Source organism: Pelobates fuscus, chromosome 4, assembly GCF_036172605.1.
Source record: "Pelobates fuscus isolate aPelFus1 chromosome 4, aPelFus1.pri, whole genome shotgun sequence".
In the NCBI taxonomy this organism is placed as follows: domain Eukaryota; kingdom Metazoa; phylum Chordata; class Amphibia; order Anura; family Pelobatidae; genus Pelobates; species Pelobates fuscus.
In genome coordinates, this window is record NC_086320.1 from 159,985,534 (window position 1) to 160,002,952 (window position 17,419).

General features: G+C 40.6%; 1 protein-coding gene across 1 annotated transcript in view; it reads left to right on the forward strand.

The window, feature by feature from the left end:
* GFOD1 (Gfo/Idh/MocA-like oxidoreductase domain containing 1) overlaps window positions 1-16,040 on the forward strand; it is an 81,729-nt gene extending 65,689 nt beyond the window's left edge. The window contains exon 2 of the mRNA XM_063451710.1: window positions 12,140-16,040. Within this exon, the coding sequence (XP_063307780.1) occupies window positions 12,140-13,059 (920 nt within the window). The 3' untranslated portion in view covers window positions 13,060-16,040. The remainder of the gene's footprint in view (window positions 1-12,139) is intronic.
* Window positions 16,041-17,419: the final 1,379 nt, after the last annotated feature.

Here is a 17,419-nt window from a genome sequence, read left to right on the forward strand (position 1 = left end):
ACCGGAGAAGAGAGAAGGGAGCTGACAGGAGCTGCAGGAAAGGTAAGTAAGAGCTCTCTGCCATCCCCCAACAGCCCCTTGTCTGTATTATGGCAATGTAAGTTGCCATAATACAGACACTCACTCGAGTATAAGACGAGTGGGGTTTTTTCAGCACAAAAAATGTGCTGAAAAACTCGTCTTATACTCGAGTATATACGGTATATTTCCAATATATAAACATATAGAAGTATATAGAAATAAAGAAATAAACGACAGCGTGTATGTTTGTCTAGATACATGCAAATACCTTTTAAAGGTAAACTGTAATATATGTTATTGTTTAAATATTTATTATTTCGTTTTTATCTGCCTCTACCTAGCTGTATGCCCGTACTGCAACCGCAGTGTCCTGGCTTCTCCAGTAGGAGAAGCATAATGTTACTATAGAGTAAACTATAACCAATATAGGACTGCACTTATTGGCACAGAGGGCTGAGTTCTGAGGGGTTCTGCTTTGTCCTATAGAGCAATACACATGCTCATGCTGGAGAAAAATGCAACGTGGGACCCAGGTAAGGTGTCAAACTGTACTAAAACACTTTTACATCCTTCTGTTAGATGGTGTCCTGTCCCCATAATTACAACAGAGAGATTAGTGGTTTATGAGGTATAAAAAATAAAAATTACATTTAGAGAATATGACAACTCTGAGAATGGGCAAAAGCTCAGACAGCCCCGAGTAGCTCGCCAACTTAGACCATAAACATGTTTTTTGCTCACTTGTGCCATTACAGAGAGAACTTATCTACTATTTGTATATCCGACTGAGCCCACAAGAACAGTTCAGATTTGAAATGATTGCAAGTTCACTCTGCATGAGAGATACAGCATTTTGATGATTGCTGAATGATGATCATGATTGTTTTACCTTGTTTGGGTCTAATCAGGAGGTGTAGCTGATGTTTAGGCACAGTGAGGACGGGGTCCATGTCTGGACTACCCTTTTAATTTAGGGAGAACCTAAGTAAAAGCATTGCAACAAAAACAGATTCAATGTGTCCTGCATTTGTTTAATTAAACAATAAAATGCATTCTACAAGTGAGCATCGCCAACTTAGTTCCCTGTCGATCATTGTTTTAACCCATATCTTTTGCATTTATCATTCAGATCATGATATGATCTTTCCAATATGTCTGCTACTTAACTATCCTATTTATTATGCTACTATGACAGAGGTATGTAAGCTCGCTGGAGCAGGGTCCTCTTCAACCTATTGTTCCTGTGTTTGTAATTGTCTCATTTTGTTAAATCTCCCCTTAATATAATAATATTGTAAATAATGTAAAAATAATATTGTAAATCGCTACGGAACATGCTGGCGTTATTTAAATACCAATAATAATAATAATAGGTAGTTAAAAATCCATAGATTTCAAAAATATAATACTAAAAATATTTTATTTAGATCTTTATTGACAAACCATTTGCTGTTTGTCCAACAACCTCACAGTGTTTGTGATCCCTTACCTTACAGAGTAATTTCTATAAAAGGTTGCAATCTCCATTAAATACAATTTAAATATTTTGAGTGAGAGAAATGGTTTACTTCACGAACAGCCAGTTTGCTGAATTTTTCTGCTGTTAAACATGTGGTTGATAGGCAGCTCAGCTTGTCCTCTGTTTCCTGTTGTGTTTTACTGACTGACAAGTTGTAATTGTACTGTTTATAAACAGCTCATAATTGTTGGGTGTAAATGAAGCAGTAATTACACTTGCTGCATGCATGAGGTCTGCAAGAAACTGGTGACCGAGATTATCTATATTAATCTGTGGATAAAAATAGAACCATTGATACGTGCAGCCAACACTTTCTACGCAGGAAACATTCCATGTAATGGAGGTTGACTGATAGATTGTACCGTGTTCAGAATTTTATAAAGGGCATAGCAGAAAAGAATAGTAAATCTATGAAATATGTGTAACTTTACTATGCACTAACACATTAACTAGAACAGTATTTTAGAATCTGCTGTGACTGCCCCACTGCCCCAGCCACCCTACCACCCCTCTGCCCCAGCCACCCTACCACCCCTCTGCCCCTACCACCCTACCGCCCCAGCCACCCTACCACCCTACTGCCCCAGCCACCCTACCACCCCTCTGCCCCTACCACCCTACCGCCCCAGCCACCCTACTGCCCCAGCCACCCTACCACCCTCTGCCACAGCCACCCTACCACCCTACTGCCCCAGCCACCCTATCACCCTACTGCCCCAGCCACCCCACCACCCTACTGCCCCAGTCACCCTACCACCTTACTACCCCAGCCACCCCACCACCCTACTGCCCCAGCCACCCTACTGCCCCAGCCACCCTACCACCCTACTGCCCCAGCCACCCCACCACCCTACTGCCCCAGCCACCCCACCACCCTCTGCCACAGCCACCTTACCACCCCTGCCCCAGCCACCCTACCACCCTCTGCCCCAGCCACCCTCTGCCCTCCTTCCACCCCACTGCCCTGTCACTGTCCTCCTACCACCCTCTGCCCCAGCCACCCTTTGTCCCAGCCACCCTACCACCTTTGCCACAGCCACGCTACCACCCTCCGCCACAGCCACCCTACCACCTTCTGCCCTCCTACCACCCCACTACCCCGTCACTGTCCTCCTACCACCCTCTGCCCCAGCCACCCTACCACCTCTGCCACAGCCACGCTACCACCCTCTGCCACAGCCACCCTCTGCCCTCCTACCACCCCACTTCCCTGTCACTGTCCTTCTACCACCATCTGCCCCAGCCACCCTACCACCCTCTGCCCCAGCCACCCTACCACCCTCTGCTCAGCCACCCTCTGACCTCCTACCATCCTATGCCCCCTACCATCCCTGCCCTGTCACAGCCACCCTACCACCTTCTGCTCCCTACCACCCCGTACCCTGTCACTGCCCTCCTGCCACCCCGTCACAGCCACCCTACCACCCTCTGCCCCCTACCACCTCCTGCCCTGTCATAGCACCCCTGCCTCAGCCACCCTAGCACCCTCTGCCCTCTTACCACCTCACTACCCTATCACAGCCCCCCTATCACCACCTGCCCCACCACCCCTTGTCCTGTCACACCTCCCCCACCAACCCTGCCATGTCACAGCTCCCTGCCCTGTCAAAGCCCCCCTGCTACCATCTACCCTGTCAAAGCCCCCCACCCTGTCACAGCTCCCCTATGTCACAGCTTCCCTACCCTTTCACCCCACAACCACCCAATAACAGCCTTCCCACACACACGCTGTCACAGCATTCCACCGCACACCTTGTCATCCCCCACCCATACCCTATCATTACCACACACACTGACACCCCCTTCACATACACAGTCACCACATACACTATCACCATTCCCAAATACTTTCAGTTCCCACACACTGTCGCCCCTAAACCCAGCCAAACTCACATGACCCCTCCTAATCCTATCACTTTCACCCACTGCAACCATACCAAAATCCTTGCTTTGCCACACCTAACCTATCGCATTAACCCCCCCCCCATCAACCCTGTCAGACTCACCTTCTCTTGCACTGTCACACTCACCTCCCAACCCTGTCACTCATCCTCTATCAGTCTGTCACACTCACCTTATTACATAAACCCTTACAATCCTGTACTCCAACTGTGCAACACTCACCCCAAACCCTGTCACACATAGGTAGGCAATGCCAGATACACTCATATATACATATTCCGGCACTTATATATACACGACTGCAAGGCTATGTAACCATACCCCACAGTCATGTATAAACGATTAGCATAATTGATAATTAAATTAGTTTATTGCAAATTAAGTTAGTTGGCATATTATGCCATAACTACAGTCAGAGAGATCACAATGCAGCGGCACAGGGAGCCGCAACACAGCAAGCCTCTGAACAATGTATACAGACACTAGCTCTCTGTATCCAGCGCTGCAAGCTTGTCCTTAAATACAACGACAGCACCTTATACACACAATGCAACCCCTATTTTTAACATTAGGTGTTAGTGGGGGCCTCATGTTTGAGTTTCGCCTAAGGCCTCACAAAGTCTAGAGCCGCCACTGATACAGGGTCATTCACTATAAAGAGAATTTAAAGTGTATTCAAAGTGAATTTCAAAATTAAGGCCAGAGTAGCGCACTTAAAAGAATAACTTCCAGTTTGGCTATTTTGACCTTAAATTGAAAATTCACCTCGAATTTTCACTAGCGTGAATAACTTACTTTTATTTGAGTCAGGTATTAGCATGTCTTTAAAAGCAGAATTTTATCACTAACCATTATTGTCACTTGGTCAACTGTTTTGGGGAAAAGCCATTTTATAATTGATATCAGTATTGGTAAATGTATTCTTAATCCTAGGAAAAATGCAAGTTACCAGAATGATTTGCCAAGAGCTTCCTCATTAGATGAAGCTATAGGTATATCAGACAGTTCTAACTTCTGTAGAATTGAAGTTCTAGGAGATTTAATATCACATCTTTTAAACATGTTGACATTTTATTTTTGCTGTAGAATGTTTGTTTTTGCTTCACAATATCCCACCTCAAGTAAGGTCATAAGACACAAGTTTAGCTTTAGCAGACAAATAATAATACTAAATACTCAGATCAGTAATGTGGTTTTACAAGATGCAGGACTATGGGAGATAAATCACATGAAATCAAGCAGAGGCTATGGAAATTCAGTCTCTATGGACATAGGGTTAAGAATTTTCTCTCATTAACAGTGAAAGGAAACTAAATGGTTTTAATTTATGCTTCTTTTCTAATTTTATTGGCAAAGGAAACTGTCTACTTTTCCCCAAGCTTTTCTGAAAACAAACTAGAATTGTAAAGTGGCTTACTGAATAGGGTGTGTGTTAAGTGATTAAAAACATCTGAATAAATAATACTGTGTGGTGATGTCATAAATGCAATTACTGTTGTAGCCAAATAATGTGTTAAAACATGCAAGCCAAATGTAGCTTTGCAATGTTTCTCCCTATTGTTCTGGCCAAGAAAATCTAATTGTACTATAGTGTTAATACAATTATATTTAATTAAAGAAACACTATATTCCTAATGCTATAGTATCCCTATCCAGAGTCATATACAGGTTCCGTCCCTCCACTTTCCAGTAAAATTTTAAACATAAAGGTTTTACTCACTTTTTTCAAATGCCTTGACTCCTGTGACGCTGCTCACTTCTCCAACTCCTGCAACATCATCAACGATGCATGACCTTGTGTGTGGATGATCCAATTTAATGCTCTTTGTAGATCTCTTATGGACCTGATGTCCATGCACGATGAGCGCCACACATATTCATTGCTTCTCCAATTCTTTCGTATGAGCTTCCATGTCACGTGACCAAATTTTACTCTGTCAGCGCAGTGGAAGCAGTAGTGGCTGTTAGTATGATGGCCACAAAAGGCGTGTTTAACCCTTCAAGATACAGTGAGGGAAAAAAGTATTTGGCCCAGTGAGAGACAGAATAACAAAAAAAAATTCAGAAAAACGCATGTCAAAAAAGTTGTAAATTGATTTGCATGTCAATGAGTGAAATAAGTATTTGACCCCTTTGACTTAGTACTTGGTGGCAAAACCCTTGTTGGCAATCACAGAGGTCATAAGTTTCTTGTAGTTGGCCACCTGGTTTGCACACATCTCAGGAGGGATTTTGTCCCACTCCTCTTTGCATATCATTAAGGTTTCGAGGCTGACGTTTGGCAACTCGAACCATCAGCTCCCTCCACAGATTTTCTATTGGATTAAGGTCTGGAGACTGGCTAGGCTACTCCAGGACCTTAATGTGCTTTTTCTTGAGCCACTCCTTTGTTGCCTTGGGTGTGTATTTTGGGTAATTGTCATGCTGAAATACCCATACAAGACCCATTTTCAATGCCCTGGCTGAGGGAAGGAGGTTCTCACCCAAGATTTGACGGTACATGGCCCCGTCCATCGTCCCTTTGATGCGGTGCAGTTGTCCTGTCCCCTTAGCAGAAAAACACCCCCAAAGCATAATGTTTCCACCTCCATGTTTGACGGTGGGGATGGTTTTCTTGGAGTCATAGGCAGCATTCCTCCTCCTCCAAACACGGCGAGTTGAGTTGATGCCAAAGAGCTCGATTTTGGTCTCATCTGACCACAACACTTTCACCCAGTTCTCCTCTGAATTATTGAGATGTTTATTAGCAAACTACAGATGGGCCTGTACATGTGCTTTCTTGAGCAGGTGGACCTTGTGGGCGCTGCAGGATTTCACTCCTTCACTGCGTAGTCTGTTACCAATTGTTTTCTTGGTGACTATAGTCCCAGCTGCCTTGAGATCATTAACAAGATCCTCACGTGTAGTTCTGGGCTGATTCCTCACCGTTCTCATGATCATTGAAACTCCACGAGGTGAGATCTTGCATGGATCACCGGACCGAGGGAGAAGGACAGTTATTTTGTGTTTCTTCCATTTGCTAATAATCGCACCAACTCACCAAGCTGCTTGGCAATGATCTTGTAGCCCATTCCAGCCTTGTGTAGGTCTACAATCATGTCCCTGATGTCGTTGGACAGCTCTTTGGTCTTGGCCATGGTGGAGAGATTGGAATCTGATTGATTGCTTCTGTGGACAGGTGTCTTTTATACAGGTAAGAAGCTGAGATTAGGAGCACTACCTTTAAGAGAGTGCTCCTAATCTCATCTTGTTACCTGTATAAAAGACAACTAGGAGCCAGAAATATTGCTGATTAATAGGGGATCAAATGCTTATTTCACTCATTGACATGCAAATCAATTTATAACTTTTTTGACATTTTTCTGGATTTTTTTATTTTTTTTTTGTTATTCTGTCTCTTAAAATACAACGACCATTAAAATTATAGACTGATTATTTATTTGTCAGTGTGCAAACGTTCAAAATCAGCAGGGGATCAAATATTTTTTTCCCTCACTGTAGATATTGCCATTTCTGAAAAATGGCAATGTTTTCCCTTGAAGGATTAAAATGACAGGTCCACTGCACCCAGACTACTTTATTGAGATGAAGTAGTCTGGGTAACTTTAGTGGTCTTTGAAGTCAAGTTAATTTGCATTTTAATATGGTATCAAATTACCATATTAAAATGGTACCATCAGACACTCCATTTGATCCCATGCATTGATACCAGACTGACACACCCCCTTCAGTGGGTGGTCTGCCCCTTTTCTGGATTGCCGCACCCATTGTGGATGACACCAAGGATTCAAGTTGCGTCACTGGTAGTTACCCTAGAGCCCGAACACTCTCTCCTGTTCAGCATACGTTCCAGGAATGTGACCCTGATGTAGTCACAAAAAAACTTTTAATTAGTTCTATCCCTTGGCTATACCTCCAACCACATCCCTAATACACATCTGCCCATCTTTGTCCCTTTGAAGAATTGTGACAAATGTAATCATACCTGATGATCACGTTTGCTCAGCAACTCTGGGTTTGGAATGGTGTGTGACTCTCATTCCTCATTTGTTCCCTGGTACCCCATTTCTGGGGACACAAGGAACCAAGTCCCCAAAACATACAATTCATTTTAATGACATGTTACAATCCTGTGCCTCCAGTCCTGTACTCCAGCCCAGTTCCTTGCCTCTGCCATATTTTTTTTACAATCCTACATATTGTTTGTAGTTTGCATCTATATTATGAATTATGTATGTTTTGGGAAATTGAATTTACGTTGATCACATACATTCTGACATCACTGCAGGTTACTGTGCAGCTATTGTGTACTCTGGTTAACTTGATGTACTCTTTTATATTTTAGTTATTTAATTAATTTAAGCATTGCTTATTGGGTAAAAAAGAAAGGGAAATACCGGCTTATTAGAATGCCTTCCTCCATGATATTACAATATTTTAATGGTAACTTGGTGTAATCACTTATTAAAAACCAATGCAAAATGAAGCACCGCACAAAACAGAATGGTGATGAGGACTTAAAGAACTTGTAACTTCATTAATAATAAAAGTATAATTGATCCCTATACATATGAGCACTTTCCCAGTTACAGCTCTCTCTGAGATGGAGACAAGATCACATCCTATTAGAAGCGTTCTATTTCTAATTACCGAGTATAAGCCGACCCGAATATAAGTCGAGACCCCTAATTTTACCCCAAAAAACTGGGAAAACTTATTGACTCGAGTATAAGACTATGGTGGGAAATGCAGCTACTACTGGTAAATTTCTAAATAAAATTATATCCCCCAAAAATTATATTAATTGAATATTTATTTACAGTGTGTGTATGTAATGAATACAGTGTGTGTGTGTGTGTGTGTGTGTGTGTGTGTATAATGCAGTGTGTTTGTATGAATGCAGTGTGTGTGTGTGTGTATGAATGCAGTGTGTTTGTATGAATGCAGTGTGTGTGTATGAGTGCAGTGTGATACTCAGTGTTAGTTTGTTCGTCTGATTTTTTCTATTCATTCATTCGTCTGTCTGATGAATGAATGAATAGATGAAATTCCCGTTCGCATGTCCAGATGTTTCACTGGGCATGTGCGGGAATCTCACAGTCTGTGTAGTGTGGGTAGATGACGTGTCCCACAGGGACTTCACCTACCCACACAAAGATGGCGGCGCCCTGAATAAAGATCGGGGCAGAAGATACAGATTTAAAAATAGGTCATCTGGGGGGCTTAGGGGCATTTGGGGGTGACTAGGGGGTCAATTGGATGTAGTGGAGGCGGGAGGGGGGTTAAAAAAAAAACGGGATTCGGCATGACAGTGCCGCTTTAAATAGCTTGTAGAACCACTTTTAGCAGCAATACGTTTGTCATTGTTTTCTGTGTGACTTTATCAGTCACTCCCATCATTGTGGAGGTGTTTTGGCCTTCTTTGGCATTCTTCTTTACAATATTGATTTAGTTCATTGAGGTTTGCTGGCATTTGTTTATTTGTCATTTTTAATTTGTTTATGCACAGCTCTCTTAAGGTCCTGCCAACAGCATTTAAATCGGGTTTCAGCCACAGTTTAGCTGTCCTGGAGATGGCCTTATATTTGACTCTAGCATACTTTGGAATAGAGAGGAATTTATTGTCAACTCAAAGACTGCAAGGTTCCCAAAACAAGTCGAAATCATCACCTCTCCACCACTGTGCTTGATAGTTTGTATTCTGTGTTTGGTTTTCGCCAAACGTGGCTCTATGCATTATGGCCAAACATCTCCACTTTGGTCTCATCTGTCAAAAGGACATTGTTCCAGAAGTCTTGTTGTTTGTTCACATGCAACGTGGAGCCGTGCTGCCATGTTCTTTTTAGAGAGAAGAGGCTTTCTCCTGGCAATCCTTCCAACAAAACATACTTGTTCAGCCTTTTTCTTTTAACATGCTAATTGAGGCCTTTAGAGCCTGAGATGTAACGCTTGTTTTTTTGTGTGATTTCTCTGAGCATTGCATGGTCTGACCTTTGCGTGAGTTGCTGGGACATCCTCTCCAGAGAAATTTGTCCATTTTTAAATCTTTCTCACTGTAGAATGGTTTTGTAAATGGCCTAATAACCCTTACCAGTTTGATCATGATGTTGATGTCTTTCTTCCTTGGCATTGTGTTAACACACCTGAAAACTCCAGACCAGCAAACTGCTAAAACTTTGGCAAGGTGGTCTCATTTAATAATGATCAATTAATCAATGGCATTTGATTAGCAGCACAACTGATTAATTCCTATCAAAGCAGTAAGAGTGTACCTAGTTTTACACACATGGCTTCTCCATTTTGGCTTTATTTTTGTTAAATAAATTATGACACGCTGTAATATGTTATGTGTTGACACGTCAGTGCTGAGTGACTGCCACTAGAGGTGTTACTAGGCAATAATGTAAACACTGCCTTTTCTCTGAAATGGCACTGTTTACTTTAAAAAGCCTACAGGGACGGACAGGCAGTAGACACCAGAACAACCAGAACATCCCTTTAAGTTAAAGTTGTTTTGGTGACTATAGTGTCCCTTTAACCCCTTAAGGACACATGACATGTGTGACATGTCATGATTCCCTTTTATTCCAGAAGTTTGGTCCTCAAGGGGTTAAAGAACTATGTGTCCTCTTGCTTTATAACGAGGATTATGGTCTTTATTTCTGAACCATACTCACATGGTCTGAAGTTCTGCAAGAAGCTACAACCAGTCTGTCTGTACAGTGAGATTAAATAGTCTATTATTGGACCTCATATGTAATGTACTACCGTATATACTCGAGTATAAGTTGACCCGAATATAAGTCGAGACCCCTAATTTTACCCCAAAAAACTGGGAAAACTTATTGACTCGAGTATAAGACTATGGTGGGAAATGCAGCTACTACTGGTAAATTTCTAAATAAAATTATATCCCCCAAAAATTATATTAATTGAATATTTATTTACAGTGTGTGTATGTAATGAATACAGTGTGTGTGTGTGTGTGTGTGTGTGTGTGTGTATAATGCAGTGTGTTTGTATGAATGCAGTGTGTGTGTGTGTGTATGAATGCAGTGTGTTTGTATGAATGCAGTGTGTGTGTATGAGTGCAGTGTGTTTGTATGAATGCAGTGTGTGTGTGTGTGTGTGTATGAGTGCAGTGTGTGTGTATGAATGCAGTGTGTGTGTATGAATGCAGTGTGTGTGTGTATGAATGCAGTGTGTGTGTGTGTATGAATGCAGTGTGTGTGTATGAATGCAGTGTGTGTGTATGAATGCAGTGTGTGTGTGTGATGCAGAGCTTTGGTGGGGGGTGGCAATTTTTATTTTATTTTTTTAATTATTATTATTTTAATATTATTATTTTATTTTTATATTATTATTATTTCAATTTGTATTTATTTATATTTTTATTCGTCCCCCTCCCTGTTTGTTAGCTGGCCAGGGAGGGGGGCTCTCATTCCCTGGTGGTCCAGTGGATGGGCTGTATAGGAGGGGGGCTGGCAGGAAGCTGTTACTTACCTTTACAGCAGCTCCTGTCAGCTCCCTTCTCTCTCCCCCGGTCACCTCCACTGCAAGTCTTGTGGCCACGCAGAGCGTTGCCATGGTAATCCGTGGCAACGCGCTGACCCCGCGGCTCTCGCGAGACTTGCAGAGGGAGCCGACCGGAGGAGAGAGAAGGGAGCTGACAGGAGCTGCTGTGAAGGTAAGTTACAGCTCTCTGCCAGCCCCCAACAGGACTGCCGGGCTTGTAATGAGCCCGGCGGTCCTGTCTGTATTATGGCAATGTAAGTTGCCATAATACAGACATTAACTCGAGAACTCGAGTATAAGACGAGTGGGGGTTTTTCAGCACAAAAAATGTGCTAAAAAACTCGTCTTATACTCGAGTATATAACGGTAATAAAGAGGGGGCAAAAATCTCGTAAAATGCATTAATTTTTTATTACTATTTTATTCCAGTGTATGTATAGTCAGGGGTTTGTAATTATAAAGAAATACAAATATAAATTATGTAATACTTTTTGTTTATTTTCCAAACAGCTAAATATGTCCCATTATCCCATATGCATGCAACTACATTAATCTTATTTCTGTTGCTCTCTGACCTCATGTAGGTAAACATTCGTTAATATATATAGGTCATTGCGTGGGGGAATTAATCAGTCACATATTAACTCTCCCACCACCTTACATGCAGTGAATGAATTACGTGCATCCATTTAGTTCTGCTTATCAATAAAGGTCCTTGTATTTATTACAGGTTTTTCTCCATAAAGCTATTCACCACACTTGGGAGAGATGGTAGAGACATCCACAATCATGTCTGCCTCCTATTTTAACACCATTCAAACACTACTGTTGACAATTGTTTTGTTTTATTTAGCACTCTTTGTATATACAAATGTATTGCAGTTTTACTATTGTTATTACTGTATACAGAAGGGCATGTATTTTATAGACTTACGGGGTGGTTTAGTCTGTTAGTTTTGCATGGCATAGGATGTAACGCGTTGGATGAAAGTACAGCTTTAATTAGTTTTTTACTAAATATTCTTAATAAAGATGGCTTATATAGTTCTGGGTACTTACCTTCCTTGTGTGTAAGTTGGAATGTCTGCATATCTTAACTATGGAAATAAATATTCCTTTTAATGGAATTAAAAAAACAAAACGTATACTATGCTCACATGGCCTTTTCTCTATGTTCTGCAGGTATTGGAAAGAATGTGATCTGTGACCGAACGGCAACTCCACTCGATGCTTTCAGAATGATGTCAGCTGCCCATTATTACCCCAAGCTCATGAGCATCATGGGAAATGTTCTGCGGTTTCTTCCTGCTTTTGTAAAGATGAAGCAGATGATACAAGAAGGATATGTGGGTGAGATGCAAGTGTGCGAGGTGCAGGTCCACAGTGGCAGTCTACTGGGAAAGAAGTATAACTGGAGCTGTGATGACTTGATGGGTGGAGGAGGTCTTCACTCTGTTGGTAGCTACATCATCGACCTTTTAACTTTTCTGACCAGCCAAAAAGCAGTGAAGGTCCATGGACTCCTCAAAACCTTTGTGAAGCAGACTGATCATATAAAAGGGATACGACAGATTACCAGTGATGATTTTTGTACATTTCAAATGGTTCTAGAAGGTGGAGTATGCTGCACTGTCACTCTTAACTTTAATGTTCCCGGAGAATTCAAACAAGATATAATTGTTGTTGGATCAGAGGGTAGACTGATTGTAACAGGTACAGACCTTTATGGGCAGAGAAACAGCTCATCTGAGCGTGAATTACTTCTAAAAGACTCTACACCCGTCAGCAACTCCCTTTTACCCGAAAAGGCCTTTAGTGACATTCCTTCCCCATATCTCAGAGGAACAATTAAGATGGTACAGGCCGTACGGCAAGCATTTCAAGACCAAGATGATCGGAGAACATGGGACGGAAGGCCACTTACAATGGCTGCAACCTTTGATGACTGTCTTTATGCTTTGTGTGTGGTGGACACCATAAAGAAATCAAATCAGACTGGGGAATGGCAGAATATTGTGATAATGACAGAGGAACCAGAGTTGAGCCCTGCCTATCTAATTAGCGAAGCCATGCGTAGGAGCCGAATGTCTCTGTACTGCTAGCAGCCTCAGTGCCAGAATTAGGATGACTAATATTTGTGGATAAATGTTTGAAATCTATTCTAAACAGACATTACTGAGGTGGATGGCGTATGGAAGATATATCATAATGTGTGTATATTTGTATCATTGTTGTATTTGGAATGGAACAGATTATTTTCTTTCAATGGCACATAAACTGTGAACTTTTATCAGAATGTATTTTACTGGGGTATATGAAACCACAAAACATTACTTTATTTGCCTTGTTAGTTAACAAAAACAATGGCCCATTACTTCTGATACCTACATTTTGAAACCAACCTACATGTTTGTATAGGAACTTTGCAATACGTGTCTGTCCCACAGAGTATGTGCATTGTTTTTTGGCCAACTGTTCAGCCATTCCAATGTTGGGCTTTACACTGGGAACTAATTGGCTGATGTTTACAAGGTGAAATAAGTTCAGATCCCATTAGAGTAACTGATTAGGCCTTCATATTACATATTATCGTACATATAAAGTAATATAATATGACTTTTTTTGCATAGAGACACATAAAACATTTCAGATCCTAATATAACTACATGTCAAACGGTTTCAACTAATGTCTCCATTTGTTCTTAAAAAAAAAAAAAAAGTCAGAAGATGAACATTTGCAACAGAGAATCTCTATCCTGCCTCCACCAAACGCAATTACATTTTTAATTATTGCACGCCTTTATTAATTAATTGGTTAATAACCAGTTAGCCGGCTTTTTATGAGAAATTGTGAAATGCAACCTAGTGCGTGCATGTTAGTAGCAATGGCTTATATAGTTCTCTACCTTTGGATGTTATGCAACTGTCTTCAATACGATATGCCAAAAATTAACGCAGTGTGTCACAGGAGGTTTTCATATTAGAACGACTTGAGCCTCTGAACGAGTCTTTGCTACCAACTGGTTGGATTTTGTCTTGAATAATTGCATATTATTGTGGTTGCTTAATTCCACTTTACTTTCTTGGTATGTGCTAAACAAGTCATTTTTTAATATACATCCAAGAGGGTTAAGAAGTTTAATAGTTGCTTGTTAAAGTTATTTTATGAAAAACCAAAACAGAAGTATTCAGGTCTGTAGCTCTGTAGACATCTACTGTAACTGCATACATGTACAAAAATAAATCAATATTGAACACTATTGAAGGGTTTACTGTCAGTAAGTAGTGCAGTGGAGAGAAATGAAAAAACACACTTACCTCTGCAGCATTTCTGTGTCCAGAGGGACAACATCTTCCCTTTGTGCTCTGGATGTGCTCCTGTGTACCCAAGCATCTTAAGAGAAATACTGTTTGAGCATGTCCATGCTTGGGCATAATGCCATACACCCAAGCACATTTTGCAGGGTAATTTAATTTGCTTGGTAAGCTCAGGCCTTGCCAGGATAGCCAATTTTACAATGTAAATAAAAAAAAATATATGGAGAATTGTATAAAAAATAGAATAGAAATAAATCTTACATGTGACAGTTCTACTTTCATTTTTAGAAACCTAGACATTTAGAAGGTCTACCTTCACCAGGTTCCAATTGTATATGAACAACAATGCATCAGCAGCTATAATTAATGTTCTAATTTGCTAAAAAATAAAAATTACAAAAAAATCTTGCCATATTTAACAAACTAGTTCTCAGACATAAAAGATGTTTAAGTGTCAGTAATTTGTCAGAATATTGATACTCACAGCTGGTATATATGGCTGGTGAAGTGAATATGAAGTGCCTGCAATGTTGAATTGTACCCTAGGTTTGATAAAATACTTTCCCTTGCTGAATGCTTAGGAAATTAGATCCTATTAATTTGAATGGAGTGTTTCTATATGTTATATTATTGTGACAAATAAGGATGCCATATACACCATATGCAGGACACATCATTTATTCCCTGTAGTATGTAAAAGTTATATGCAGCAGGTACTAAATCAAGTGATAAATCAAGCAGCACTCCTGCGGCATATACATTCTACATACTTCAGGGCAGTATTTTCATGTACTGCCAATCAACATGATAATATTATGCGTGTCAAAGAAAATATTGTGTATATGGCAAGCTTGATGGCAAATGTGCGTGGAAGGAGATATTACTTGAAGATGTGTCTTCATTTTTTCCCACCCTGATTGCTGCAGATTGCCAGAGTTCAGACTAGTTCAGACCAGCTAGTCATAAGCTTAGTATTCTCATGCGGGAAACAAGCCTTCACTGTACTGAATACAAAGTTATGTGAGACATTCACATGTAAATTCTACATTTTTGGTGTCTGAAGCCATACATGTCTGTAAATATGTAGGGTATTGATGTGATTTTTAGACTGAAACCCAACGAGTGTTCCTTATAAGGTGAACATAAGTACAGCATAGAAAGTTAAATATTATTATTTTTTTTATGAATATACATTGTGCTCCAATCAGCATATATTGTTTACCTACAACAAGTCCTCATCTAAGAGTTTCACTGCCGGTGGGTCACATTAGTAGAAACACCGTCTATTTTCTCCTTAAACTACAACTCCCATGATCCTCTGGATGCTGACAATACATGACAACATGTTTGCTAAACTTTAACTCCCATGATCCTCTAGGGTTATGATACTGGATTGTGAACTTTTTGTCTACCCTTCTCACAATCTACCCTTCTCGCAAAGTTTACTCAATCCATGTTAAAATTAGTAGGTAACATATGGTAATTTATTCCTCACTTATTCATGTATCATTTATATTAGAACATTGAAGATGAATGTAATATAAATGTGTGATGGCAATCAAGCCTTTGCAAGAGATCTTTGCACCAGTCCAATATTCAATTCATGAAATGTATTTCATTCTGCTTGCAAAAGTATGATACCTCTTATTGTTAAGGTAGTAACAGCTGTATGGAGAAGTCCTTCATATTATTTTGGATTTTCAGTGATACATCGTTGAACTCCGCATACTACATGTGGTTAACGATTTAAGGTATTGACACAATAAATTCTACTCTTATCTGGTGTTGAAGTCCAAGGGATTTATTTTCTTTTGTTTGCAAATTTATCTTTACAAACCCACATGATTACCCTAAGAAACAAACAATGACCAGCAGAGCAAATAAGCAAATAAGTATTAAAGTGTTATTGTATGGCTTTACATTGAGAGTAAATTCATTAAATATAAGAGTCAAACATATAATATGGAAAAATGTTAAGAGGAGAATGAGTATAAAACTACAAGATTCAAAGAGCAACATGCCCAGAAGGTAAGAGCAGGCGGTAAGTTCATAAACATATGCAGGAAAGCTGTTTAGAGGAAAAGTAAAAACAGTTTTTGGTGAAAGACCGATAGAGACTGTTATAGTGAGTGGAATTATCCACATACAATAATTTAACAACAACCCTGCTTAAAGAAACACTAAAGCTTTAGAAATGAAACCTGTATTCCTAACACTTCAGTGGCCCTGTCCCTAGTTCTATAGGTTCCCCACCCACATGGGTCCCATTAAAATATTTAAAAAAAAAAAAGCTTTTTAATTACCTTTTTCCAGATCCAAGGCTCCTTTGCCGCTGCTCATTGCGCAGCTCATTGAGTGAGCTTATCTTTTGTGAATTTGTGTTAGTGAGTTTGTCTGTAGTGAGCTTATGTGTCAGTGAGCTTGTAGTTAGCGTGTGTGTGCCTGTGAGCTTGTCTGTACTGAGTTTGTGTGTGTCTGTGAGCTTGTCTGTAGTGATCTTGTATGTGTCAGTGAGCTTGTCTGTAGTGAGCGTTTGTGTGTCAGTAAGTTCACCTGGGTCAAAGAGCATATGTGTCAGTGAGCTTGTGTGTGTTTGTGTCAGTGAATATTTCTGTAGGGAGCTTGTGTGGGTCAAAAAGCTTCTGTGTGTGTCAGTGAGTTTGTCTGGGTCAGCGAGCTTCTGTGTGTCATTGAGCTTGTGTGTGTTTGTGTCAGTGAGCCTGTCTCTAGTTAACTTGTGTGGGTCAAAAAGCATCCTTGCTTATTGTGTGTAGAGTGCTTGTGTATGTGTCAGTGAGCGTTCGTGTGCCAGTGAGCTTGTCTGGGTCAGAGAGCTTCTGTGTGTGTCAGTGAGCTTCTGTGTGTTTGTGTCAGTGAGCATTGTGTGTGTCAGTGTATTCAATCACCCATAGACAAGTTTTGGAACTGCACTCAGCCCTTCGCCCCCTGGAATTCTAGGGTGCTCTTGGATCAGTCCCAGTACCAAAGAGACCAATTATAGCATATATAAGTAGAAAAGTAATCCAGGCACTCCAAAATGTTCCAAAGAATAGGCAATTTAATTGGACCCAAGAACCAAAATGCAACGTTTCGACCCCTTAGGGCCTTTGTCAAGTATATTCAATCACAACAGATAAGTGGAGG